General features: G+C 53.8%; 1 protein-coding gene across 1 annotated transcript; it reads right to left on the bottom strand.

Moving 5' to 3' along the window:
* Positions 1-2,794: 2,794 nt before the first annotated feature.
* Positions 2,795-9,157, bottom strand: GSDMA (gasdermin A). Its single transcript, XM_038754713.1, has 11 exons — positions 8,941-9,157; positions 6,667-6,847; positions 6,364-6,529; positions 5,790-5,886; positions 5,336-5,383; positions 5,147-5,173; positions 4,498-4,527; positions 3,894-4,048; positions 3,475-3,586; positions 3,316-3,389; positions 2,795-3,040 (listed from the first exon to the last, which is right to left on the bottom strand). The coding sequence occupies exons 1-11, from the start codon at positions 9,155-9,157 to the stop codon at positions 2,795-2,797; spliced, it is 1,353 nt and encodes a 450-aa protein (XP_038610641.1).
* Positions 9,158-25,760: the final 16,603 nt, after the last annotated feature.

The raw sequence follows: 25,760 nt of genomic DNA, 5'->3' as shown, positions 1-25,760 counted from the left end.
GAGCGCTTACTGTGTGCAGAGCACTGGACTAAGCGCTTGGGAAGGGATGAGAACGGGAAGGTGAGAGAGAGAAGCAGGCCAGGCTGGATTGAGCAAATGACCCCTTGCTTGAAGCAGTGTAGCCTAGTGGATAAAGCACGGGCCTGGAGGTCAGAAGGATGTGGGTTCTAATCCCGGCTCCATCACTTGTCTGCCGTATGACCTGGGGGAAGTCGCTTCGCTTCTCTGGGCCTCAGTTACCTCATCTGTAAAATGGGGATTAAGACTGTGAGTCCCTTGTGGGACACGGATTGGGTCCAACCTGATGATCTCGTATCTATCTCAGCGCTTAGTACAGTGTCTGGCATCTAGTAAGCACCTAACAAATACCATTAAAAAAAAAAAGAGGGAAAGAACATCTCCCCCTTCTAGACTGTGAACCCACTGTTGGGTAGGGACTGTCTCTATATGTTGCCAACTTGTACTTCCCAAGCGCTTAGTACAGTGCTCTGCACACAGTAAGCGCTCAGTAGATACAATTGATTGATTGATTGATCTGGCTCGCTGATTGCTAGTGGAATCCTACCTTAAGCCTTGGGACGTGACTTTAGGGAAAGAGCCAAATGCAGCGGCCGATACTTTTTCATGCCCTCTCTGCCCTCCCTCCTCCCTCCGACTGCGGCCTCATTCCCCCCTTTCATTTCCGGGGAGCTGACAGGGCTGGGTAGCGTCTTTGAGGGTGTGGCCTCGTTCTTATTTTTATATTGTGTAAGCATTCCCCACATCACAGGGAGAAATCCGTCTGCTGAGAAAACAGCTGAACCCACACCACCAATGCCAGGCTTGTGAGAACCAGCAGCCCAAGAGGAAATGGCCTCGAATCGCTGCGGGAGGGATTTGGGTTAGACGGAAGACCTCCAAAGGAGAATCAACAGTCAGACGGAGGTTGAGGAGCCTCAGGGCCTGGGGAGCGTGGACAGAAGCCAGGGGTTGAAGTCGATGGGCCTCCCGACTCTACTAAGATGCTTTCATCCTGAGATCCAGGGAGGTGCAAGAGCTAAACCTGTGGCCCACCTGTTTTGGCAGGTGAGCCAGCTGGAGGAGGGAGGAAAATAAATAAGTCACCCGTGTTGACTTGAGGCTCATAACCCAGTAGGTGTTGGGTTCCTCCTCCTCAGATCATTAAGAAGCAAACTCACCCCTCTGTAAAGTTTACCTCATTATCCCAAAGCAGGCTGTTACCCCACAGCAACCCTAGCTAGGCCAGGCTTGTTGGCTAGTGAGATGCCAAGGCCCTGAGTGGACTCCAGAAGGGGCTCAGGTGGTGGGGTAACACTCCCCTCCACCCCCAGACTAGGCTGGTGATGAAGAGGCCAAGAATCTACCCTCCAACAGCCCAGCTGGGAATGCCCAAGCCTTGCCCTCAGTCTTTTTTTTTTTCTAATGACATTTGTTAAGCACTTACTCTGTGCCAGGCACTGTTCTAAGTGCTGGGGTAGATACAAGATATTCAGGTAGGACACAGTCCCCCTGTCCCACATGGGGCTCACAATCTTAATCCCTATTTTACAGGTGAGGTAACTGAGGCCCAGAGAAGTGAAGTCCAAGGTCACACAGTAGAAAGGTGGCAGAGAGGGGATTAGAACCCAGGTCCTTCTGACTCCCAAGGCAATGCTCCATCCACTTGGCTGCTTCTCATAAGTCCCACTCCCCTAGTCCTCAGGGGAACCCCTCAGCTGTAGATTCCCCCTACCGACCCATCCCACTCTACTCCATTCCCAGACCTCACTTGGGACATTGAGAGGTCCTGGCCTCCTTTTTCTCTGGAAAATCCCAGTGCTGGGAAGGGCCTGGTGGCGACCCTCGTCCCCCTCTCCATCCCCCCCATCTTACCTCCTTCCCTTCCCCACAGCACCTGTATATATGTATATATGTTTGTACAGATTTATTACTCTATTTATTTTACTTGTACATATCTATTCTATTTATTTTATTTTGTTAGTATGTTTGGTTTTGTTCTCTGTCTCTCCCTTTTAGCCTGTGAGCCCACTATTGGGTAGGGACTGTCTCTATATGTTGCCAACTTGGACTTCCCAAGCGCTTAGTACAGTGCTCTGCACACAGTAAGCGCTCAATAAATACGATTGATGATGATGATGATTCTGCCCACTCTGCCCAACCCACCAAAGATGCAGGGGCACGGGTTTTACTGCTAAAAGGCCCCTGATACGCAAACTCTCTCAGTCCTGCGTCTCAGGTTTGGCTGCTCTGGGATTCAGGAATCCTTATGTCCTCTAGGTCGCTTGCCAAAAGAAAGTCCCTCCCCTCTCCGTGTATGTAAATAGATTCAGTTCCAAAATGACGACCCACCGTGCATCAAACGGCTTTATTGGACTGCTCGCTGTTTGAAGAGGAGCCGGGGGCCCACCACCGACCCACCCTGTCAGCCCATCCCTCCGCCAGTCCCTCTCCCCTCACCGCCCAGCTGAGAGAGACAGGACCGTCAGCAGACCGGGAGGTTAAAAGCCCAGCTGCTTCTCCCTCATGGGCTACTTGGGGTTCCCAGGCCAGCCTTCCGGTACCCCAGAATCCTAGAGCTAAAAGAGATCCCCTCTCCCTCCCCACCCCACCAAAGGATATCTGCCCAGACCCCCCTGCCTCCAGAGCCGGAGCCATTTTCTCTCCATCCATCCCAGACTCTCTGGTCCTCCAGGGCCCCTCCTGGAGCCAGCATGGGGAGAACAGGTGAAGCACGGGGGCAGGAGTCAGGAGGAAGAAGCAGGCCAGGGAAGGGGCGGAGGTGGGCGGGGGCCATTCAGGAGGCCGGGGCAGCCAGCAGATGAAGGACGGAGAGGCCGGCGTAGAGTGCGCACAGCCGGGGCAGGGTGGCGGGCTCCCAGGTGTAGCGGGGCCCAGCCCTGTGCAGTTCCAGACCGCTGAGGCCCACCAGGGCTTCCGTCATGGTCAGCTCCTCGTCCCCAAGTGAGGAGAGCAGCTGGGGTGGGAGGGGGAAGTCCCCGCTCTGGCTCTGCGGGAAGTTCTCCTCCATGACCCTCTCCACCTAGGGCCCCGAGGCAGGAGGGTTCAGTGACACCCTGAGCTCTGAGGCCCAGGAGACTGAACAGCCCCCCTCTCTCCCTTCCTCCCTCTCCTTTCCACCCTCCCTCCTTCTCCTTTCCTCCTTCCCTCCCTCTCCCTCCTGCCAGGGCCTCTGGTAGCTCTGTGGCAGAGACAGGCAAGAAGAGAGAGCCCGAAGCAGCAACGTCCTGGGTCCCCAGCAGCCCCCGACCTCACCTCCTTGGGGCCAGGCCCTCGGGAGGGATCCCTCTTTCTCACCAGTTTCAGCTGAGCCAGCAGGATCTTTTTCTCCATGGACTGAGCCAGCAGCTTCTGTTGGGCCTCACTCAGTTCTGGGGACGGGGACGAGGGTGTGACTGGTGGCTACTGAAAGCCCAGTCAACCCCATCTCCCTCTAACTCCTAATTCTCTCCTTACCGGATAGGGCTCCCAGGAAGTAGAGGATGGAGCCCATGGCCTGAGGGCTCAGAGTCACGTTGCCCAGGACTTCGAAGGCCCCGGGTTTGGCTTTGTTCAGAGCCTCCTCCAGCTGAGGGGGAAGGATGGGGTGAGCAGGCTGGGCCTTGACCTCAGCTCCTGAACTCTGATTCCCCCGCCCCCACCAATCAATCAGTCAATCAATTGTATTTATTGAGCGCTTACTGTGTGCAGAGCACTGTACTAAGCGCTTGGGAAGTACAAGTTGGCAACATATAGAGACAGTCCCTACCCAACAGTGGGCTCACAGTCTAAAAGGTGGGCTCACAGTCTAAAAGACTGTGGCCACTCTGTGGCCACCCCGGCCCAGCTGCCCCCAGCCTTTCCCCGGGTTCCTCCCGATCCCTGCCCGGCCTCACCGAGCCCTCTAGGAGTTGTAGCTGGTGGTTCTTGCCCAGGAGGGCATGGAGGGAGCGGAGCAGAGTGGCCTGGGCCTGCGGGGTCAGCTGGGCCAGCTGACGGGCCTCATCTTCCACCTCCTGCCGCAGGGTTGCAAAGTCCTCGGGAACCTCCGCTGGTGGGGCGGTTGGAAGAGAGATGCAGGAGGCCTCCCCCTCCCCTTCAAGGTCCCAAGCCCAGCCCCACACCCCATTGCCCTGGAGAATGTACAGCCCCCCAAGAGGGGAGTCCCCACACCCCCCGCACCAGACCCTGACTCAGGACATCTGAGTCTCAGAGTGTTTTCCACCCAACCTTGACCCCAGCCTCAGTGGGATCTTGCCCCCAGCCCGGGCCCTGACCTCAACGTCAAACTTAAAACGACTGCGGAACTACCCTTTCCGATTTTGGACCCAACCGACTCCTACCGATTCTGACTCCAAACCTTGATCTTGAGCCCTTTTCTGATCCTGACCCGTTCCTCACCCCGGGCTTAGCCCTAACCACACCTGGCTTTGACCAACCCGCCCCCTTCCCCGCCTCCACTCTCCTGAGCTGGAGTGGGTAGGAGGGGAAGGAACTCACAGATTTCCTTACAGTCTGCCCCCTGGATCACTGCCAATGGAAAAGGGAGAGAGAAATGGAGAGACCAATGAGGAAAATCAGTCTGAGACCCCCATCCCCATCCTCCCCTCCTCTCCCTTCCCCCGGGTCGCAGGGGAAACCAAGATCATCTTTCATCTTCCCACCCTATTCCATCCCACCACTATAATTTCAGCCCTTCTGCATCGCCCCCACCCCTCCAAGCATTTCTGGGCAGCTCTTTCCATAAAGAGGTTTCCAGCGCTTAGAACCGTGCTTTGCACCTAGTAAGCGCTTAATAAATGCCATTATATATAAAAAAAAGAGATGGGAGAGAAAGGAAAATTGGGCTGTGGGGTGCGGGGCAGGGGTGGGGGGTGCTGCCTTTGGGGTTGGCAACCCGAGAAAGACAAAGTCTCACTCACCCCAGAACCAAAACCCCAGAATCTCTACCCCATCCCTGGCTTCCTGGTGAGTTCCCCAAGATCGTTTCTTTCTCCCCAACTCTCCCTCCCCAAAGGGCTGACACTTCACTTCCTGTTCCCCAGATCCCCAGCCCTCTCTGGAAATGGGCAGGTTTGGGATTAGGAGCCCATAGGGTCAAGAGAAGTGAGGCAGGAGGGTGCCCCCACTTCCCTCCACACACACTCACAGGTAAATTTCTCCTCTTCGGTTTTGTCTGAAAGCCAAAACAATGGAGAATTAGAGCCCAAGTGCTGCTAAGCCCCTCTCCTGGATGGCCTGTCGGGGTCACTGGGCCGGGAAGGAGAGGGTGCCGAGGGAGGGAGATGGGGAAGGGGTCGGGGGGTGGGCAGGCATGGGAGAGGATGCTCCGTCTCACCTTCAGGTGGGAAAGTTTTCAGCTTCTCATTGCAGACATGAGGAATGTCTGGAGGAGGGGAGGGGATGAGAAAGATGGAGAGAAAGATTTAACTGCCCATCCATACTGCCCTCAGACTCTGCGGGCCTGGAGCCGATGAGCAACGGAAAAAATCCTCCCGACAGGTCTCAGGCCACTGGGCAGCCCACAGGGTTCAGGTCAGCAGTCCAGTAGTTTGATCTCCCTCTACTTTGAGCCTCTCCCCACTTTTAGTGCTTAATACAGTGCCTGGCACATACTAAACACTTAACAGATACCATAATTTTTATTATTGTTATTATTATTATTAGTTCTGGACCCTCCAGGTTGGGATCCGCCCATCCGGCTCAGTTTTTCCTCCCTCCCCCTCATTCCCAGCCCCTCCCCAGTTCCCCAGAGATTGCATCTGCCCCTGCAGGCCCCACCCTCCGCTTACCCCACTCTCCATTCCCCTTGGTGACCAGCTGCCGGACCCGGAAGGCCAGGACACAGCCCTGGGGGACAGTCACAGCTTCTTGGTGGTTTAGGGAGCCCTGAGAGAAGGCGGAGAAATGAAGCGTGAGAGATTCTCGGAGACCGAGTCAGGGGGAAGAAGTTGGAGGGGTGGGGGGTTCTGGGAAGGAGAGCCAGACCCTAACAGAGGCAAGTGGCTCAGTCCGGTTTCAATTCTCGGAGTCAAGTTGGACCAGAAGGGAGCTCAGGGCATACAGGATGGGGAGATGCTGACACAAACGTGCAGTTGTCCCATCGGCGGGGCCCAGGGGCCAGGCCTCAATGACCAGCGCGCTCTAGTCCGTGGGGTTGCGGAGAAACTGCCCAACCAGCCTGGAGCAAATTGGACCCAACCCAACAGCCAGGACCTGGCTTTCCCGGTGTTCTGTGCCGAGAACCATGATGAGGAGGGACAGAAGGTGAAACGTGGGACTGGGCAACAGAGAGGGAGGCTCGTGTTTGGAATGGGGCCGGGAGTCAAAGCCGGGGCCAGGAATGGACTTGGGAAAGCTCCCCACCTGCAGCCCTAGGGGAGCTAAAAGTGGGATGGAGAAGCCCCCGTGGGCCTGTCCGGCTTGCTCCAGGGTCACCTCCTTCACCGTCTCCACCGCCTCCATCACCACGTAGAGGTTCTCCCCTCGCGGACGCAGTTCCTGCAGGAACGGGTGGTCGGGGAGCAGCTTCCTGGAGGGGGTGGGACCCTGGTCAGCTCTGAGGGAGGGAGCCCGGGGGGCAGGATGGGGTTCTCTCAGGGCCAGGTGGGACCCGGTAACTCCCAGCTCTCTCCCGGGGCGGGGGACACGGCAGCCCCTCGGCCTCACCGCTCATCTCTCAGGGTGTCCAGGGCCTTGGGCGCCACGCTGAGGGTCTGCACCTCCAGTTGACTGCTCTTGGTCAGCCCAGCCCCCGCAGTGACCCTGACAGTTCTGGGCATGTCCACCTTGCCCTCCAGCCGCAGGTCCAGCAGCTTCTTGAAGCGAAAGTGCGGGTTGTCCGTCGACTCTAAAGGTGAGAGGAACCCATGGAACGGACCAGGGGGCACCCCCCTAACCCCATTCCTGGTTTGGGATGAGACAGCTCCAACCCCATCTAATCTTGGAACCCCATCTGTATCCAGGAGCGGGGAGGAGTCAGGGCCGGATGGTCCCCCCCTGTAGAGAATCAGAGCCCACAGTTGGCTCGCTCATCCCACCCCCTGTCTGGGCTTGGGAGTCAGAGGTCATGGGTTCTAGTCTCGGCTCCACAACTTGTCAGCTGTGTGACTTTGGGCAAGTGAAGTCACTTCACTTCTCTGGGCCTCAGTTACCTCATCTGTCAATCAATCAATCAATCAATCAATCGTATTTATTGAGCGCTTACTATGTGCAGAGCACTGTACTAAGCGCTTGGGAAGTACAAATTGGCATCACATAGAGACAGTCCCTACCCAACAGTGGGCTCACAGTCTAAAAGGGGGAGACAGAGAACAGAACCAAACATACCAACAAAATAAAATAAGTAGGATAGAAATGTACAAGTAAAATAAAAATAAAAATAAATAAATAAATAAATAAATAAATAAATAGAGTAATAAATATGTACAACCATATATACATATGGCCCGTCTGTGAGCCCCACGTGGGACAACCTGATCACCTTGTAACCCTACCAGCACTTAGAACAGTGCTTTGCACATAGTAAGCGCTTAATAAATGCCATTAAAAAAAGTCACAATTTCTCTGTGCCTCAGTTACCTCATCCGTAAAATGGGGATTAAGACCGTGAGCCCCATGTGGGACAACCTGACCACCTTGTATCCTCCCCAGTGCTTAGAACAATGCTTGGTACATAGTAAGTGCTTAACAAATTCCATTATTATTATTATTATCCACATCCCCTCCCCTAATCTGTCACAGAAGGACAGGAACCCCCAGCCTTGCTCTACTCCCATCTTGAGCAGAAAATCCTTCCTGATTTTTTTTTAATGGTATTTGTTAAGCTCTTACTACGTGCCAGGCACTGTACTAAGCAGTGGGGTAGATTCAAGCATGTCTTACATGGTGCTTACAGGCTCAATCCTCATTTTACAGGTGGGGTAACCGAAGCCCAGAGAAGTTAAGCGACTTGTCCAGGGTCACACAGCAGCAGACAAGTGGCAGAGCCGAGATTAGAACCCAGGTCCTCTGAAACTCAGACCTGTGCTCTTTCCACTAGGCCATGCTGCTTCCCATTTCTAACTTAATTCCCTCTTTTTTTTTTAAATGGTACTTAAGCACTTATTATGTGCCAGGGACTGTACTAAATGATGGGGAAGATACAAGATAATTAGATTGGACACAATCCCTGTCCCACATAGGGCTCACATCCTTAATCCCCATTTTACAGATGAGGTAACTGAGGCACAGAGAAGTTAAGGGACTCGCCCCAAGTCAGGCAGTAGACAAGTGGCGGAGCCGGGATGAGAACCCGGGTCTTCTGATTCCCAGGCCCTCCCAGGCCCTGGGCTCTTTCCACTAGGCCACACTGCTTAAGACCTTCCCTTCCCCACAGCACCTGTATATATGTTTGTACATATTTATTACTCTATTTATTTATCTTGTACATATCTATTCTATTTATTTTATTTTGTTAGTATGTTTGGTTTTGTTCTCTGTCTCCCCCTTCTAGACTGTGAGCCCGCTGTTGGGTAGGGACTGTCTCTACGTGTTGCCGACTTGTACTTCCCAAGTGCTTAGTACAGTGCTCTGCACACAGTAAGCGCTCAATAAATACGATTGATTGATTGATTGATTAAGACCACGCTGCTTCTCTTCCCAGGATTGCTGATCTCAGCTCCTTCGACCTTCTGCCCCCTTCCAGCCATCTCACCCTCTCTGCGTCGCCCCTTAGCCTCTTGACCTCACCATCCTCCTGGTCTTGGAGAAGGTGACCCCAGTCTTCTTGAACATGTCTGCTTATTGTTTTTATTGTACTCTCCCAAGCGTTTAGTACAGCGCTTTGCCCGTAGTAAGTGCTCAATTAATATGATTGGCAACTGACTGACTCTTCTTGCCATCCCCGCCGCCCGGGAGCCTCTGGGCCCTGAGGTTTCCGGGGCTCCCCAGAACCACACTGACCTGTGGGCGCAGCGCCCGGCTCCAGCAGATCCAGGAGGGCATAGTCGGTGGGTAGGTAGCGGGCCCCCCAGAAAAGCGTCCCCTTACGCTTCTGCAAAACCAGGCAGAGGGGGCGGAAGCGCTTGAAGTCGATGAGGCTGTCGAGCGGGATCAGGTCGCCCTGGGGGTTCAGCTGGCGTGCCAGTGCCCTCGTCACATTATCAAACATGGCAGTCATCGTCCCGGAGCTGCGGGGGCGAGGGGAGCAGTCGGTGGCGAGGGGCGGGCACCGGCAGAGCAGCCCATCTCCACCCCCTCAGGGCTCGCTGCCCTCAGGCCTGAGGAGGGGGTGCCAACAGAAGCTGAGCAGGGTGACGGGCAGGGGTGGGGTCCCAGAGGGCCGGGGGGTCTCTCCCCTCGTCCTACCAGGGGCACGTTTGCCCTTCCCTAACCCTGGATCCAGCCAACTCCAGAGCGTTCAGGCCTCTGGGAATCCACCTCAGCTTTTACCCGCTGGTGAGGGTCACCCATCCAACCCAGGCAGGGAGGGGATGACTCCCTTGGAGCCTCGTCCCATCTGGGGTCCGGGCCCTCCCCTACTAGCCCAGCAATCCCCAGAACCTCAGGGAGGAGGGCTAGCTCTGGCCAGGGGCCGGGTCCTGGACCTTTGGGTCGAGACATTCAACTTGGGGGTCCTTCTCTTCCCCCCAGTCCAACAGAACCACAGCCCCGATCCCTGCCAGGAGGGAAGGGCCAACATCATCATCATCAATCGTATTTCTTGAGCGCTTACAGTGTGCAGAGCACTGTACTAAGCGCTTGGGAAGTACAAGTTGGCAACACATAGAGACAGTCCCTACCCAACAGTGGGCTCAACACCCCACCCCTGCCCCTTGGCCCCTTACTGGTGAGCTGAGAAGGAGGTGGCGTTGAGCTTGGATAGCCAGGTCTTGGGGCCGGTCCAGATGCTGTCCAGGTGTCGCCTGCCCAGCTTTATGCCCCATGGGGGACGGGCCCTGGCAGAGGCCCGCCTCTGTCGGGGTTGGCTCATCCCTCCTCCTCGCCCTCGGCGGGGGCCCTTCTTCTGGGAAAACAGCATGGACCTGTTTGCCGGAGCATGGCCCGCTGCGGGGCAGCGGGGGTGGAAGGGAGGAGGTTTGCGGCCGGGCCAGAGTGGGTGGTCACTTGGTTTCCTCCCCTCGGGGAAGAGTGGAGGTGGCGGGGATAACTGGAGGTGTGCTGGGCTCCCAGAGACATGGAATGGTGCTTTGAGGGTGAGAAAATTGGCCGCCTCAACAGATTCTGGCAGGGAGAAGTGATTTTTTAAAAAATGTCATTCATTCATTCATTCAATCGTATTTATTGAGCGCTTACTGTGTGCAGAGCACTGTACTAATAATAATGGCATTTATGAAGTGCTTACTCTGTGCCAGGCAACATCACCATCATCAATCGTATTTATTGAGCGCTTACTATGTGCAGAGCACTGTACTGAGCGCTTGGGAAGTACAAATTGGCAACATATAGAGACAGTCCCTACCCAACAGTGGGCTCACAGTCTAAAAGGGGGAGACAGAGACCAAACATACTAACAAAATAAAATAAATAGAATAGATATGTACAAATAAATTAAATAAATAAATAAATAGAGTAAAAAATATGTACAAACATATATACATATATACAGGTGCTGTGGGGAAGGGAGGGAGGTAAGCGCTGGGGTAGATACAAAGCTAATCGGGTTGGGCATAGTCCCTGTCCCACATGGGACTCACAGCCTTAATCTCCATTTTAATCTTGATTAAAATTAAGCCTCAGTTCCCTCATCTGTAAAATGGGGATGGAGACGGTGAGCCCCACGTGGGACAACCCGTTGACCTTGTATCTACCCCAGCGCTGAGAACAGTGCTTGGCACATAGTAAGCACTTAACAAATCCCATCATCACCATCGTTTTACAGATGAGGACCTTAGACTGTGAGCCCACTGTTGGGTAGGGACTGTATATGTTGCCAATTTGTACTTCCCAAGTGCTTAGTACAGTGCTCTGCACATAGTAAGCGCTCAATAAATACGATTGATGATGATGATGATGACCTGATGATGATGATGGGATTTGTTAAGGGCTTACTATGTGCCAGGCGCTATGCTAAAATCTGGGGTGGTTAAAAAAGCAAAACGTGTTGGACGCAGTCCCTGTCCCGCGTGGGGCTCACTGTCTCAATCCTCATTTTACAGATAAGGAAACTGTACAGTGCTCTGCACACAGTAAGCGCTCAGTAAATACGATTGAATGAAACTGAGGCCCAGAGAGGTGAAGTGGCTTGCCCGGGGTCACACAGCAGACTTGGGGTGGAACCAGAATTAGAAACCAGGTCCTTCTGACTCCCAGCCTGTGCCCTATCCACTAAGGCACGCTGCTTTTCTTGATTGGGTCCGGCTGGCACCCAAAGTGGGACTCCAGCTGGGGGTGGTGGTGGGGTCCAGGGGGGTCCAGTCCCTGATTTCTCCCCATTTTAGAGTTCCCCGCTCCAGGGATTTTGGGAAGGGAGCACAGAGGCCTGGAGAACTGTAGGCAGAGCCCAGGGTCCACCGATTTTCTCTCCGCTCTCTCCACTCCCCTCCTGCTCCGCTCAAGAGGAAGCAGCATTGGCTAGTGGCAACAGCACGGGCTTCAGAGTCAGAGGTTGTGGGTTCTAATTCCAGCTCCGCCACGTCTCTACCGTGTGACCTCGGGCACGGTACTGCACCTCACTTCCCTCATCTCTAAAATGGGAATTGAGACTGTGAGTCCCCTGTGGGACAACCTGATCACTTTATAACCTCCCCAGCACTTAGAACAGTGCATTGCACATAATCCGCGCTTAATGAATGCCATCACTATTGTCATTATTACCATGTGACCTCGGGCACAACACTGTGCCTCACTTCCCTCATCTGTAAAATGGGAATTGAGACTGTGAGCCCCACGTGGGACAACCTGATGACTTTGTATCCTCCCCAGTGCTTAAAAACAGCGCTACATAGTAAGCACTTAACAAATAACATCATTATTATTATTATTACCTCATCTGTAAAATGGGAATTGAGAATGTGAGCCCACTGTGGGACAACCTGATCACCTTTTAACCACCCCAGCGCTTAGAACAGTGCATTGCACATAGCGCTTAATAAATGCCATCATTATTATTACCATGTGACCTCGGGCACATCACTGTGCCTCACTTCCCTCATCTGTAAAATGGGAATTGAGACTGTGAGCCCCAGGTGGGACAACCTGATCACCTTGTATCCTCCCCAGCGCTTAGAAACAGTGCTTGGCACATAGTAAGCGCTTAACAAATAACATCATTATTATTATTATTACCTCATCTGTAAAATGGGGATGAAGACTGTGAGTCCCCTGTGGGACAACCTGATCACCTTGTAACCTCCCCAGCGCTTAGAACAGTGCATTGCACATAGTAAGCGCTTAATAAATGCCATCATTATTATTATTATTACCATGTGACCTCGGGCATATCACTGTGCCTCACTTCCCTCATCTGTAAAATGGGAATTGAGACTGTGAGCCCCACGTGGGACAACCTGATCACCTTGTATCCTCCCCAGCGCTTAGAAACAGTGCTTGGCATATAGTAAGCACTTAACAAATAACATCATTATTATTATTATTACCTCATCTGTAAAATGGGAATTGAGACTGTGAGTCCCCTGTGGGACAACCTGATCACCTTGTAACCTCCCCAGCACTTAGAACAGTGCATTGCACATAGTAAGCGCTTAATAAATGCCATCATTATTATTATTATTACCATGTGACCTCAGGCATATCACTGTGCCTCACTTCCCTCAGCTGTAAAATGGGAATTGAGACTGTGAGCCCCGCGTGGGACAACCTGATCACCTTGTGTCCACCCCAGCGCTTAGAACAGTGCTTGGCACACAGTAAGTGCTTAGCAAATGCCATTATTATCATTATGGTTCTGACAGGCTCTAGGTGGGGCAGGAAGGAGATTACTTTTCAGGAGGCCGAGGCCTGCTGCCTTCCATGGAGAGGTCTGATGGTGGGCGAGGCGAGAGGGTTGGCGACAGTCCGGTGGGCTAGGGGCTGGGGGTGGGGGGCTGCTGGTTTGGCAACTCTCCGGCCGCGGAGGCTGCCGGGATCCCTGGGCAGCGCCGGCCGGCCTGCTGACCTCCTCTGCTGGACACTGTCTCTAGATGTTGCCAAATTGTACTTCCCAAGCGCTTAGTACAGTGCTCTGCACACGGTAAGCGCTCAATAAATACGATTGATTGATTGATTGATTGACATTCCCAGCCCTGTGGCCTTGACCCTGGACGGAGAGAAGGAGCCCGAGGATGCTGGGAATCAATCAGTCAATCAATCAATCGTATTTATTGAGCGCTTACTGAATTAAGCGCTTGGAAGAATTCAATATAGCAATAGACCAGACTAAGCCCCACTTTTCTTCATCTCCCACTCCCCTTTGCATCGCCCTGACTTGCTCCCTTTGCTCTTTTTCCCCCTCTCCTCACCCCGCAGCACTCTGGAAAGAGCCCGGAAATCGGAGGTCATGGGTTCTAATCCCAACTCCGCCACTTATCAGCGGTGTGACTTTGGGCAAGTCACTTCTCTGGGCCTCAGTTACCTCATCTGTAAAATGGGGATTAAGACTGTGAGCCTCACGTGGGACAACCTCATTGCCTTGTATCTACCCCAGCACTTAGAACAGTGCTTGACACATAGTAAGCACTTAACAAATACCATTATTATGTAATTTTAATTTATTTATTTACATTGATGTCTATTTTCTAATCCCGACTCCGCCACTTATCAGCTGTGTGACTTTGGGCAAGTCACTTCTCTGGGCCTCAGTTACCTCATCTGTAAAATGGGGATTAAGACTGTGAGCCTCACGTGGGACAACCTCATTGCCTTGTATCTACCCCAGCACTTAGAACAGTGCTTGACACATAGTAAGCGCTTAACAAATACCATTATTATGTAATTTTAATTTATTTATATACGTTGATGTCTATTTGTATTGATGTATGTCTTTCCCCCCTCCGCCTTCCCCACCCCCCACAGATGGAGAGCTCATTGTGGGCAGGGATAATCACTCTTTGTTGCTGTATTGGACTTTCCCAAGCGCTTAGTACAGTGTTTAGTTTCCCCCTTTTTATTATTGCTCTCCCTGCAAGAGAGGAGGGAAGAGGAAAATAAATTTGGGGTGCAGCCAGGGTGGGCAGTGAAGGTGAGCAGGGGGGTGCGAGAGAAAGGCAGGAGGCGGGAGGGGCTTTGGGTCGAGGGCAGGAAGCGGTAGTGGGAAGGGTTTCTTCGGCTTTGGCCCCCCCCCAGCCCCCTTCCCTTGGGAGTTGAAGAGGGTCTTGGTACTGTCCTAAGGAGCCCCTCCAAATGAAGCAGTCCCCAGCCTCCATTTCCTCAATCAGGATCTGCCTCGCTCCCCCAAGCCCCGAGCCCCCTCCCGAATGGCCAGAGCGAGTCCGGGGCCGGGGGAGCCCCCCGATAAGGCCTTAGAAAAACTTTGGGGGCCCCTCCCGTATTCCCAAACCAGCTTTGGGGCCCAGCGCACCCCCTGCTAGGAACTGCCTCCCCTCCCAGAAGACCCCCTGAGATTTCTAGTCGAATTCGGAGACGATCTCCTTAGCCCTCGCATCGACAGGCCCCAGCCCCTGCAGCCCCCGCAGGCTCAGCCTCAGCGGGCTCGGGGGTCCAAGGCCTTTCCCTCTGGCCTCGAGACCTATCTTGGCTAAATCCATCAAGTCTTCCACCTGGGTTTGCAGGCCCCGCTGGGACCAGCCCCCCAGTGCCCAGCAGGCTGGCCTGGGCCCGGACCGACCCCCGGGCCTCGTGGCTCACCTGGGAGAAGCAGAGGGACCTGCCGGCCGTCACCTCCCAGCCGGCTGGCCCGTCCCTGACCACCCAGTCAGGATGGACCATCTTGGAGAGCAGGCCACTACCCCTTGCCCCCAGCCCGGGCCTGGGGGAGGAGGGAAGCCAGAATCCCGGGTGGGGTGGGGCGGCCCGGGCTGGGAGCAGGGGGCTGGAGAAGGGGGATGTCTTGGACAGCAGGTGGAAGACTGAGAGCTGGGGCAGGGCTTCGGGGTCAAAGGTGAACAGGGGCCCATTCAATCAATCAATCAATCGTATTTATTGAACGCTTACTATATGCAGAGCACTGTACTAAGCGCTTGGGAAGTACAAATTGGCAACACATAGAGACAGTCCCTACCCAACAGTGGGCTCACAGTCTAAAAGGGGGAGACAGAGAACAGAACCAAACATACCAACAAAATAAAATAGGATAGAAATGTACAAGTAAAATAAATAAATAAATAAATAAATAGAGTAATAAATATGTACAACCATATATACATATATACAGGTGCTATGGGGAAGGGAAGGAGGTAAGATGGGGGGATGGAGAGGGGGAGAGGAAGGAAGGGGCTCAGTCTGGGAAGGCCTCCTGGAGGAGGTGAGCTCTCAGCAGGGCCTTGAAGGGAGGAAGAGAGATAGCTTGGCGGAGGGGCAGAGGGAGGGCATTCCAGGCCTGGGGGATGACGTGGGCTGGGGGTCGACGGCGGGACAGGCGAAAACGAGGTACAGTGAGGAGATTAGCGGTGGAGGAGGAGGGTGCGGGCTGGGCAGTAGAAGGAGAGAAGGGAGGTGAGGTAGGAGGGGGCGAGGTGATGGACAGCCTTGAAGCCCAGGGTGAGGAGTTTCTGCCTGATGCGCAGATTGATTGGTAGCCACTGGAGATTTTTGAGGAGGGGAGTGATATGCCCATTCCCATCCAGGTCTAGCCCGCTCAGGCCCAGGAGGGCCTGGGTGATGGTCCGGTCCTCACCCCGAGGCCCTCCAGCAATGCCGAGTGCAGCCGCCCCGGGCCGGACTGCTCCAGGATGGTCTCCAGCTGCGGGACGGCAGGAAGTGGGGCCTCGGTGAAGGCAAGCACGAGGTTCGGGGAGAGGAGAGAACTCAGAGGGGGCGGCAGGGTGGGGGTGGGGAGGGATGTCTGCCCACTAAGAGGGGAAGGGGACATTTCTGGGAGCTCCCCTGGGGTCCCAGGTCCTCACTCTCACCAGCTGCATCTGCCGGGCAGGATCCTCTTCTCCACCGACATGGCCAACAGCTGCTGCTGGCCATCACCTTCACCTCCTTCACCTCCTCCAGGAGGCCTTCCCAGACTGAGCCCCTTCCTTCCTCTCCCCCTCGTCCCCCTCTCCATCCCCCCATCTTACCTCCTTCCCTTCCCCCCAGCACCTGTATATATGTATATATGGTTGCACATATTTATTACTCTATTTATTTATTTATTTATTTATTTATTTTACTTGTACATTTCTATCCTATTTATTTTATTTTGTTGTTATGTTTGGTTTTGTTCTCTGTCTCCCCCTTTTAGACTGTGAGCCCACTGTTGGGTAGGGACTGTCTCTATGTGTTGCAGATTTGTACTTCCCAAGCGCTTAGTACAGTGCTCTGCACATAGTAAGCGCTCAATAAATACGATTGATTGATTGATTGATTGCTGCTCCTCACTCAGCTCTGGGAGCAGGGGAGGGAGAGGTCAGTGGAGTCAGGGCGGCAGGGGCTCGGAGGCTTGGAGGTAAGCCGGGGTCGGGGGGCGGGATGGGGAGCTCTCCTCTCTGGGCAGGCCTCAGCCCTCCTCACCCCGCAGCATCCCCAGCAGGTAGAGGACGGTGCCCAAGAGCGTGGGGTGCAGTATTCCTGAGGCCTCCTGCAACCTGGCCAGGACAGAGCCACCCGGCCCTGCTAGCTGCACTGGCTCCTCCGTGTCCAGGGCCTGCTCCACTTGTGGGGAGAGGGTGGGCACCGGTCACCTTGGGGGCAGAGAGCAGGGCACAGGATGGGCCAGCGGGGGACGAGACTGTCAATACTAGGCAAGAGCTGTGACCTGAGGATGGCCTGATCATAGTGGCAATGATGACGACAATGATGATAATTATAATAATGGTATTTGTTAAGCGCTTACTATGTGCCAAGCACTGTTCTAAGAGCTGGGGGAGATTGTCCCACGTGGGGCTCGCAGTCTCAATCCCCATTTTACAGATGAGGGGACTGAGGCCCAGAGAAGTGAAGTGATTCGCCCAAGGTCACACAGCAGACAAGTGGTGGAACTGGGACCTCACTCTCTCAGGCCTGGGCTCTACCCACTATGCCATGCTACTTCTCTAATGATGGTGTGGTCTCCAGGGAGAAGGGGCCCAAATTGGACAGAGGCCTGAACTATAGCCCTAGGGAGCCCTCTCTCCGTTTTCCCAGCGACCAACTCTCTGCTCCTGGCATCCCACCGTCCTCCTGCCCTCTGGACACCCCCTTCCCCCTTCCCCTCTGTGCCCCTCCTCCAGGTTCACCGTGTCCTCCAGGGTCTGCAGCGGCTTGGCTTGTCCCATGATGCCCAGGAGTGCGGTCAGCAAGCCTTCCCACTGTCCCAGGGTCAGAGTCCTCAGCACGGACATCTCCCCTTCTACCTCAGCGTGCAGGGCCCCAAAGTCCCATCGCTCCAGAGGAGGAGGAGGAGATTTGCGTCCTAATGCTGTAGGTCAAGGAGCAGGGTCCTTTGATTGATTGGGACCTGGGCCCCTAGTCCAGCTACCCCTCAAGGAGGCCCTCCCTGAATCCCTCCCTTGTTCTGAGACCCCGTAACCCCCTCAGACCCACTCCGGCCTTCATTCCTCTCTCTGCCTGAGTGTGATTTGATGGAGAGCAGGAGAGCTGGTCATTGCCCAGGGGCTGGGGTTGGGGGATGCGGTCCAGTTCCTTACTTCTGATGAAGGCTTTACAGGATATCTCCTTGCCTAAAGGGAGAACCCAGACCCATGAGAGACAATCCCCACCACTGGAAAGCATCGGAGAGGGGCAGGCTGGCCGGGTTAGAGATTGGGGCTCTCCTAATCCTCTCTTGGATTCCTGTCCAGATGACTTTGGCTCTTAGCTGAGTGGGTTCTCCTCCAGTTGTAAATACCTTTATGTTTATCTTGCCCTTGAGACTGTAAACTTCCTGTGGGCAAGAAATGTGTCTTTTGCTTATTTTCTACTTCCCAAGTGCTTAGTAGAGTGCATTTTTCTTCCTCCTCTTTATACTTCCTCCTCTTTCACCCCCACTCCTCTTCTTCCTCCTCCTCCTCCTTACCCTCCTCCCCTCCACCTCTAGACTGTAAGCTCATTATGGGCAGGGACTGTGTCTATTAAATTGTTATACTGTACCCTCCCAAGCACTTAGTACAGTGCTCTGCATACAGTAAGTGCTCAACAAATACGATTGACTGACCTCTTCCTCTTTCCTCCCCCTTTCTTCTTCATTTCTCCTCCCCTTTTCATTCTCGTCCTCCTCTTCCTCCTTCTTTCTCCTCCTCCTCGTCCTCTTTCTTCTTCACTCCCATCTTCCTTCTTCCCTCCTCCTTCTCTTCCTCCTCCTTCTCCTTTTCCTCCTCCTTCTCTTCTCCTTCTCCTCCTCCTCTCCCTCTCCTCCTCCTCCTCTTCTTCTTCCTCCTCCTGCTGCCCTTTTGGCTAGATGGCAGACTGGGGATTGGGAATCAGGGCCAGAGTCTGAGGAAAGCTGGGACTCTAGGGTGCTTTAGCCTAGAGGGATGTACCTTGGGGAGTTGAGACAGGCGCAACTGAGAAATGGGGTGGGGGTGTAACCCTGAGACTGGAGCAGGTGGAGGACCAGGGAGAAAGGATGAGGCAGAAGGAGCGGGGAGGGGGGAGAGAAGGGAAGTAGGGAGAAGGAACCTCCACACTCACTTTCCAAAGAGAAAATTTTCTGCCTCTTGTCCTCAATGTAAGGAATGTCTGCAGTAGGTGGAGATTGGAGAGAGAGAGACAGATGAGATGATGATGGAGATTCGGGGTTCAGACTGTTTGTCTCTCCACCCTGCCTTCCGGGAGGGACGAGAATCTGTTTTGCCCCAAAGCTTCAGAGCCTTATCTTAGGGTGCTGGGGGGCAGAGCCGGGCCCAGGACCCTTCTGCAGCTGGGGAATGGAGGACAGCCTACCCACGCCCCCACTGCGAGCCCCCCACCGAATGTATTCTGAGAGTGGGGGAGCGGTGTATGTGTGTGGGGAGGACCCAGGGACCCAATCCTTCTCCCATATCACTAGCTGCCTCAGTGAGATGGCCAGGATGGAGCCCAGGGCCAGCTGCATGGACGTGTTGAACTTGAAAGAGCCCTAAAGCTGGATATGAAAGTGAGAACCTTTGGAGCTCCCGAGGGGAGAGAGGGGGATGTGGCATGGGGTGGGTTGTTGCGGGGGAGAGGAACAAGGAATATTGAGGGGCAGGGAGAGGAGGGATGCGTGGGTTGCAGGCCGGAGAAGGAAAGGGGCAGGAAACAGGGATTGGGGGTCGTGCTGCCTGCCCCTCTGGGGGGGAGAGTGGACTTTGAGTCCGATGCTGTTGAGCAGCGGGAGGGAGAGGCCTGCGCTGGCCGTCTGGGCCAACTCCACCTCCACCTCCTTCAGGGTCTGCACCGCCTCTTTCACCACGTACAAGTTCTCACCCCGCTCTCGCAACTTCTGCAGAAACGACAGCTCCAGCTTCTTCAGCTTGCTGGGAGGGTCCGAGGGGAGACATTTAGGGCCGGGGAGCGGGAGCGGGTCACTCCAACCTTCTGGGTGATTCCTGGCTATCGCCCCACCCTGCCACATACTCCATCCAGTCCCTGGGAGTTCCCCACAGAGCCACCCCAACCCAGGCCACTGCCCGGAGTCCCTGCCTATGTATTTAATGATAATAATAACTCTGGTATTTGTTTAGCTCTCCCTATATGCCCGGTGCCGTACTGAGTGCCGGGGTAGTTACAAGGTAATGGGGTTGGACACAGTCCCTGTCCCACATAGGCATCACAGCCTTAATACCCATTTTCCCGATGAGGTAACTGAGGCTCAAGATAAGTGAAGTGACTTGCCCAGGGTCACCCAGCAGATGAGTGGCAGAGCCAGGATTAGAACCCAGGTCCTTCTGACTCCCAAGTCTGTCCATTAAGCCATTTTGAGTGGGTGTGTGAGTGAGTGTGTGAGTGTGTGTATTTGTGTTTGGTGGGGTGGGGAGGGGGATGTCGGTTGGACTTCTGGGCTCTTACCTCCTTCCCTTCCCCACAGCACCAGTATATATGTATATATGTTTGTACATATTTATTACTCTATTTATTTATTTATTTATTTTATTTGTCCATATCTATTCTATTTATTTTATTTTGTTAGTATGTTTGGTTTTGCTCTCTGTCTCCCCCTTTTAGACTGTAAGCCCACTGTTGGGTAGGGACTATCTCTATATGTTGCCAACCTGTACTTCCCAAGCGCTTAGTACAGTGCTCTGCACACAGTAAGCGCTCAATAAATATGATTGATTGATTGATAGGTTCTCGGTTCCAGATCTGTCTGACCGTCTCCCCCAGGGCCTATCGGCTTCTCCGTCCTCTGGATCTCTTCCCCAAGGCTGGACCTGCGGGAGCATCAGGGCACCTGGAGCTAGTGGCCCCCCGCCCCGCACATCTTCTTGGTCAGAGAGTCCAGGCCCTCCTGAGGGACGCTGACTTTCTGGACTGCCAGGATATTGCCCTGAGAGCTCCCAGCCTTCATGGTGATCTTGATGGGCAGACCGATGCCAGGCACATCCACCCCGCCTTCCAGTTGCCCATCTTTGCGCCCTTGGATGGTGATCTTGGGGCCTTTCCTCGTCTCTGCAGCAGAGATGGTGCCATCCTGAAGACCCTGCGCCTGGGAGCCTGGGCCTCTTGCCCGCCCAGTACCCCTCTCCCCACCCAGCCAAGCTGCCCTCCTCGTGCCCTCGTGCATGCTGGCATGACCTGCCAAGTCTCAGGGCGGCCAAACACGGCTCTGCATGCCTGCACAGACTCATGCATGTTGGGTTCTCCTAGGTAATCATCTTGTAACCTCCCCAGCGCTTAGAACAGTGCTTTGCACATAGTAAGCGCTTAATAAATGTCATCATTACTATTATTATTATCTACCTCAGTGCTTACAACAGTGTTTGGCACAGAGGAAGTGCTTAACAAATACTTTCATAGTAATAGTTACAATAATCATAATAATTATAATAATTTTTATGGAGGTGGGGATAAGAGAGAGGGAGGCTGGAAGCAGAGGCCTCTGCACCCAGGGGAAGAGCAGGGCAGAGTGAAGCCGGGGCCCCGGAGTGGGACTGGACCAATTAATTCATCTCTTGATCCGTCATGTTTATTGAACGTTTTCTGTGTGAGAGCACTGTACTAAGCGCTTGCAAGAGTACGATACAACAGAACTGGAAGTCATGTTCCCTCTCCACAGCAGGTTTAGTCTAGAGGGTGAGCATCGAAATGAAGAGAGGATCCACGTGTTTTCCCCAAGCTGTCCCCCTGGCTTGGCTTGATTTCTGCTCTCGCTCCCCTCCAAGGGGACCACCATGGAGACCACCATCCAGCCCAGGAAGGGAGAAGGGGACATGAGGGTGCGGGGGCGGGTCTTGGCTTAGAGCTGAAGGGTTCATCCAGAAAGGAAGTCGGCTTCTTGGGAAGAGCAGAACAAAGGAGGTAAGTGTGGGGCCTTTTGAGGGGGAGGGAGGTCAGATCCGGGGTGACAGGGCCTGTACAGGGATCAAGAGAGCCCACGGCCTCACCCTCCTCACCCTCCAATATGGGCTTCTCCCTGGCCCAGACCCAAGTCCGGGGACCCCACATCTCCCCGGAGAGGTGGTAGGATCTGCTCTCTGTCCAGCAGCCGAGGAGGCTTGGCCCAGAGCGGGTGTGGGCAGATGTGGGGTGGGCAGGGCAGTTTCTGTCTGAAGGAGATTAGGAGCCCACTGAGGGGACATGGCTGGCGTGGCTGGGGGGCGGGAGGGAAGGAAGGAGGAGTTTGGGGTGCGGGTGGAGTACAGATCCTCCATCTCCTGGTGTTACTGTCTTGGTGGTTGTCCCCTGTGACATCCCTGAGGCCTCCCGGGCCCTCCACGAGTCCCCCTAATGTGCCCCCAGCCCCGGAAGGGCCCGGGACCATTAACCATTGCCTTTTGAACCTCCCTTAATCTTCCCTATGGGTCCTCGCCTTCCTTCGAGGTCATTCCGGTCAGGGGAGTCTGGAGGCTGGGCAAGAAAGTGGTTTGGAGGGATGAGGGGGGACTGGGGCCGCAGGCCGGGAGGAGCCAGGGCTGAGGGGTGAGAGGGGCCCTGAGGCTCCTCTGGGGCCGGGGATGAGCAGGCTGGGCAGCAGGGCCATGGCTCAAACCCCACTGGTTGCCAAGTGAGAGGTGCAATTGGTTCCTTTGCTTGCTGCAGTGGCCAGTGGCCTGGGTCCCTTCTCCCCTCCCATTTTGTCCCCTCCTTGGCAGCCCTCACCTAAGGCTGGGCTTGGCAGGGCAGGGGGTTGGAGGAGGTACACACAGCTCAGAACTGTGGGGTGGAAATCCAGTCCTGCAAACTATCTCTCAGGTCCCTCCTCCTCCTTCTCTGCCCTTCCACTAGGGCCTCCAGCTGCTGCAGGCACCTTACAGATGATGATAATAATAATAATAATAACAATAATAATCGTAAAGAGCCTGGGCCTGAGAATGAGAGGACCTGGGTTCTAATCCTGGGTCTGCCACATGTCTGATGTGTGACTTTGGGCAAGTCACTTCACTTCTCTGTACTTCAGTTTTCTCATCTATAAAATGGGGATTCAATGCCTCTTTTCCCTCCTCCTTAGACTATGAGCCTCCTGTGGTAATACTAATAATAATGATGGTTTTTGTTCAGCACTTATGCCAAACACTGTTCTGAGTGCTGGGGTAGATACAGGGTAATCAGGTTGCTCACTGTCTTAATCCCCATTTTACAGATGGGGTAACTGAGGCACAGAGACACAGCTGATAAGTGGTGGAGTTGGGATCGGAACTTAAGACCTGATTCCCAAGCCCAGGCTCCTTCCACTAAGCCACGCTGTGGTCCAGTGACTGTGTCCAACCTGATTAAATTCTATCTAGCCCAGCGCCTAGAAAAGTGCTTGACACATAGTAAGCGCTTAATAAATGTCATTATTTAATACTACTAATACTACTATTAATAGTAGAAATAATAATAATACTTGTGGTATTTGTTAAGAGCTTACCCATGTGCCAGGCATGGTCCTCAACTTTGGGAGAGAATACAAGATAATCAGGTTGGACACAGGCCTCGTCCCATATAGGACTCAAAATCTAAGTAAAAAAATACGGTATTTGTTAAGCACTTTCTATGTGCCAAGCACTGTTCAAGCTGGTTGCGGGCAGAGAATGTGTCTGCTTATTGTTACATTGTACTCTCCCAAGCACTTGGTACAGTGCTCTGCACACAGTAAGTGCTCAAACATGGTTGAATGAATGAATGTTCTAAGCGCTGGGGGAGATACAAGGTTACGAGATTAGGCACAAATAGGAGGGAGAGGAGGAACTGAATCCCCATTTCACAGATGAGGATACTGAGGCCCAGAGAAGTGAAGTGACAGGCCCAAGGTTCCCAGCAGGCAGTGGCAGAGCGGGGATTAGGACCCAGGCCCCCTGATTCCCAGGCCAGGGCTAGTCCAACAAGGTCACGATGCTTAGGAGAAGCAGCGTGGCTCAGTGGAAAGAGCCCGGGCTTTGGAGTCAGAGGTCACGGGTTCAAATCCCAGCTCTGCCAACTGTCAGCTGTGTGGCTTTGGGCAAGTCACTTTGCTTCTCTGTGCCTCAGTTGCCTCATCTGGAAAATAGGGATGAAAACTGTGAGCCCCCCGTGGGACAACCTGATCACCTTGTAACCTCCCCAGCGCTGAGAACAGTGCTTTGCACATAGTAAGTGCTTAACAAATGCCATCATTATTATTATTGTTATTCAGGGTGCCAACCCCTGGAGGCTGGTGATTTCCGAGAGGGAGGGAGGCTGGGCTCAAACTCTGGGGCTACTTGGTGAGCGCCAAGGTGGGGTTGGGGGGGGTCCAGCTCCTAGGAGCCCCTCCTCTTTCTGAAGCCTGCAGTTGATGTACCAAACCCAGAGAACCAGCGTGGAGCGGGGAGTGGGGAGATGGGAGGGACTGTGAGCCCTGCATGGGACGGGGACTATGTCCAACTCCATTTGGTTGTAATAATAATAATAATAATAATAATAATAATAATAATAATAATGATAGCATTTATTAAGTGCTTACTACGTGCAAAGCACTGTTCTAAGCACTGAGGAGGTTACAAGGTGATGAGGTTGTCCCACGGGGGGCTCACAGCCTTAATCCCCATTTTACAGATGAGGGAACTGAGGCCCAGAGAAGTTAAATGACTTGTCCAAAGTCGCACAGCTGACAAGTGGCGGAGCGGGGATTTGAACCCATGACCTCTGACTCCAAAGCCCGAGCTCTTTCCACTGAGCCACGCTGCTTCTCAATTGTATCCACCCCAGTGCTTAGTACAGTGCCTGGCACATAGTAATTACTTAATAAATACCATCTTTCTTTCTTCTTCATTTCTGCACTGCCGTTTTGGGATCAGGTTCTCTCGGGGAAGGAAGGGGGCTCCGACCATGGGAGAGGAGGAGGAGGAAGAGGTAGATAGAACCAGTAGAGAGGCACTGGGTCTAGTGGAGGTATGAAGGACCTGGGTTCTAATCCTGCTATGCCACTTGTCTGCAGTGACCGTGGGCAAGTCACTTAACTTTTCTAGGCCTCAGTCACCTCCTCTGTAAAACGGGGATTAAGACTGTGAGCCCCAAGTGGGACATGGACAGGGTCATTCATTCATTCATTCATTCAATCATATTTATTGAGCGCTTCCTGTGTGCAGAGCACTGTACTAAGCGCTTGGGAAGTACAAGTTGGCAACATATAAAGATGGTCCCTACCCAACAACGGGCTCACAGTCTAGAAGGGGGAGACAGACAACAAAACAAAACATGTAGACAGGTGTCAAAGTCGTCAGAACAAATAGAATTAAAGCTATATGCACATCATTAACAAAATAGAATAGTAAATATGTACAAGTAAAATAAATAGAGTAATAAATCTGTACAAATATATATACAAGTGCTGTGGGGAGGGGAAGGAGGTAGGGCGGGGGGATGGGGAAGGGTAGAGGAAAAAGGGGGCTTAGTCTGGGAAGGCCTCTTGGAGGAGGTGAGCTCTCAGTAGGGCTTTGAAGGGAGGAAGAGAGCTAGCTTGGCGGATGTGCGGAGGGAGGGCATTCCGGGCCAGGGGGAGGACGTGGGCCGGGGGTCGATGTCGGGATAGGCGAGAACGAGGTACAGTGAGGAGGTTAGCGGCAGCAGGGGAGCGGAGGGTGCGGGCTGGGCTGGAGAAGGAGAGAAGGAAGGTGAGGTAGGAGGGGGCCAGGTGATGGACAGCCTTGAAGTCGAGAGTGAGGAGTTTTTGCTTGATTCGTAGGTTGACAGACAGCCACTGGAGATTTTTGAGGAGAGGAGTAACGTGCCCAGAGCGTTTCTGCACAAAGATGATCCGGGCAGCAGAGTGAAGTGGGGAGAGACAGGAGGATGGGAGATCAGAGAGGAGGCTGATGCAGGAACTCCCGCCCCCACCCCAGGACACAGGTGGGTAGGGATTCCCCCATCTCCCGAGGTGGCAGCCAGACCCTGGATGGGCTCAGATGCGATGGCTTTGGGAAGGGGGGAGGATGGAGGGACAATAACTTCTCTTCCCCTTCCCTCCCCTTTCCTAACTCCCCCTCCCCTGGCTTCCCCTCTCAGCCACCTCGGGCTCATCACTAATTCACAGACTGGTTTGGGTTTCCAGCTGGGGCTCGGATCAGGGGATCCGATGTCTGAAGCTGGCAGGTGTGTGTGTGGGGGGGCGATGACCA

The sequence above is a fragment of the Tachyglossus aculeatus genome, chromosome 11 (assembly GCF_015852505.1).
Source record: "Tachyglossus aculeatus isolate mTacAcu1 chromosome 11, mTacAcu1.pri, whole genome shotgun sequence".
NCBI classification, from domain to species: domain Eukaryota; kingdom Metazoa; phylum Chordata; class Mammalia; order Monotremata; family Tachyglossidae; genus Tachyglossus; species Tachyglossus aculeatus.
Note: the sequence above shows the minus strand (reverse complement) of the source record. Positions and strands in the feature narration are given on the sequence as shown.

What these genes read in the sequence shown, in the direction of transcription:
- GSDMA (XM_038754713.1), bottom strand. Translation starts at nt 9,157, where the DNA reads ATGACTGCCATGTTTGATAATGTGACGAGGGCACTGGCACGCCAGCTG. An exon ending in GCCGGGCGCTGCGCCCACAG is followed by an intron (nt 6,848 to 8,940) that starts GTCAGTGTGGTT and finishes TCTCACCTTTAG; the next exon opens with AGTCGACGGACAACCCGCAC. An exon ending in GAAAACTTTCCCACCTGAAG is followed by an intron (nt 5,174 to 5,335) that starts GTGAGACGGAGC and finishes TTTGGCTTTCAG; the next exon opens with ACAAAACCGAAGAGGAGAAA.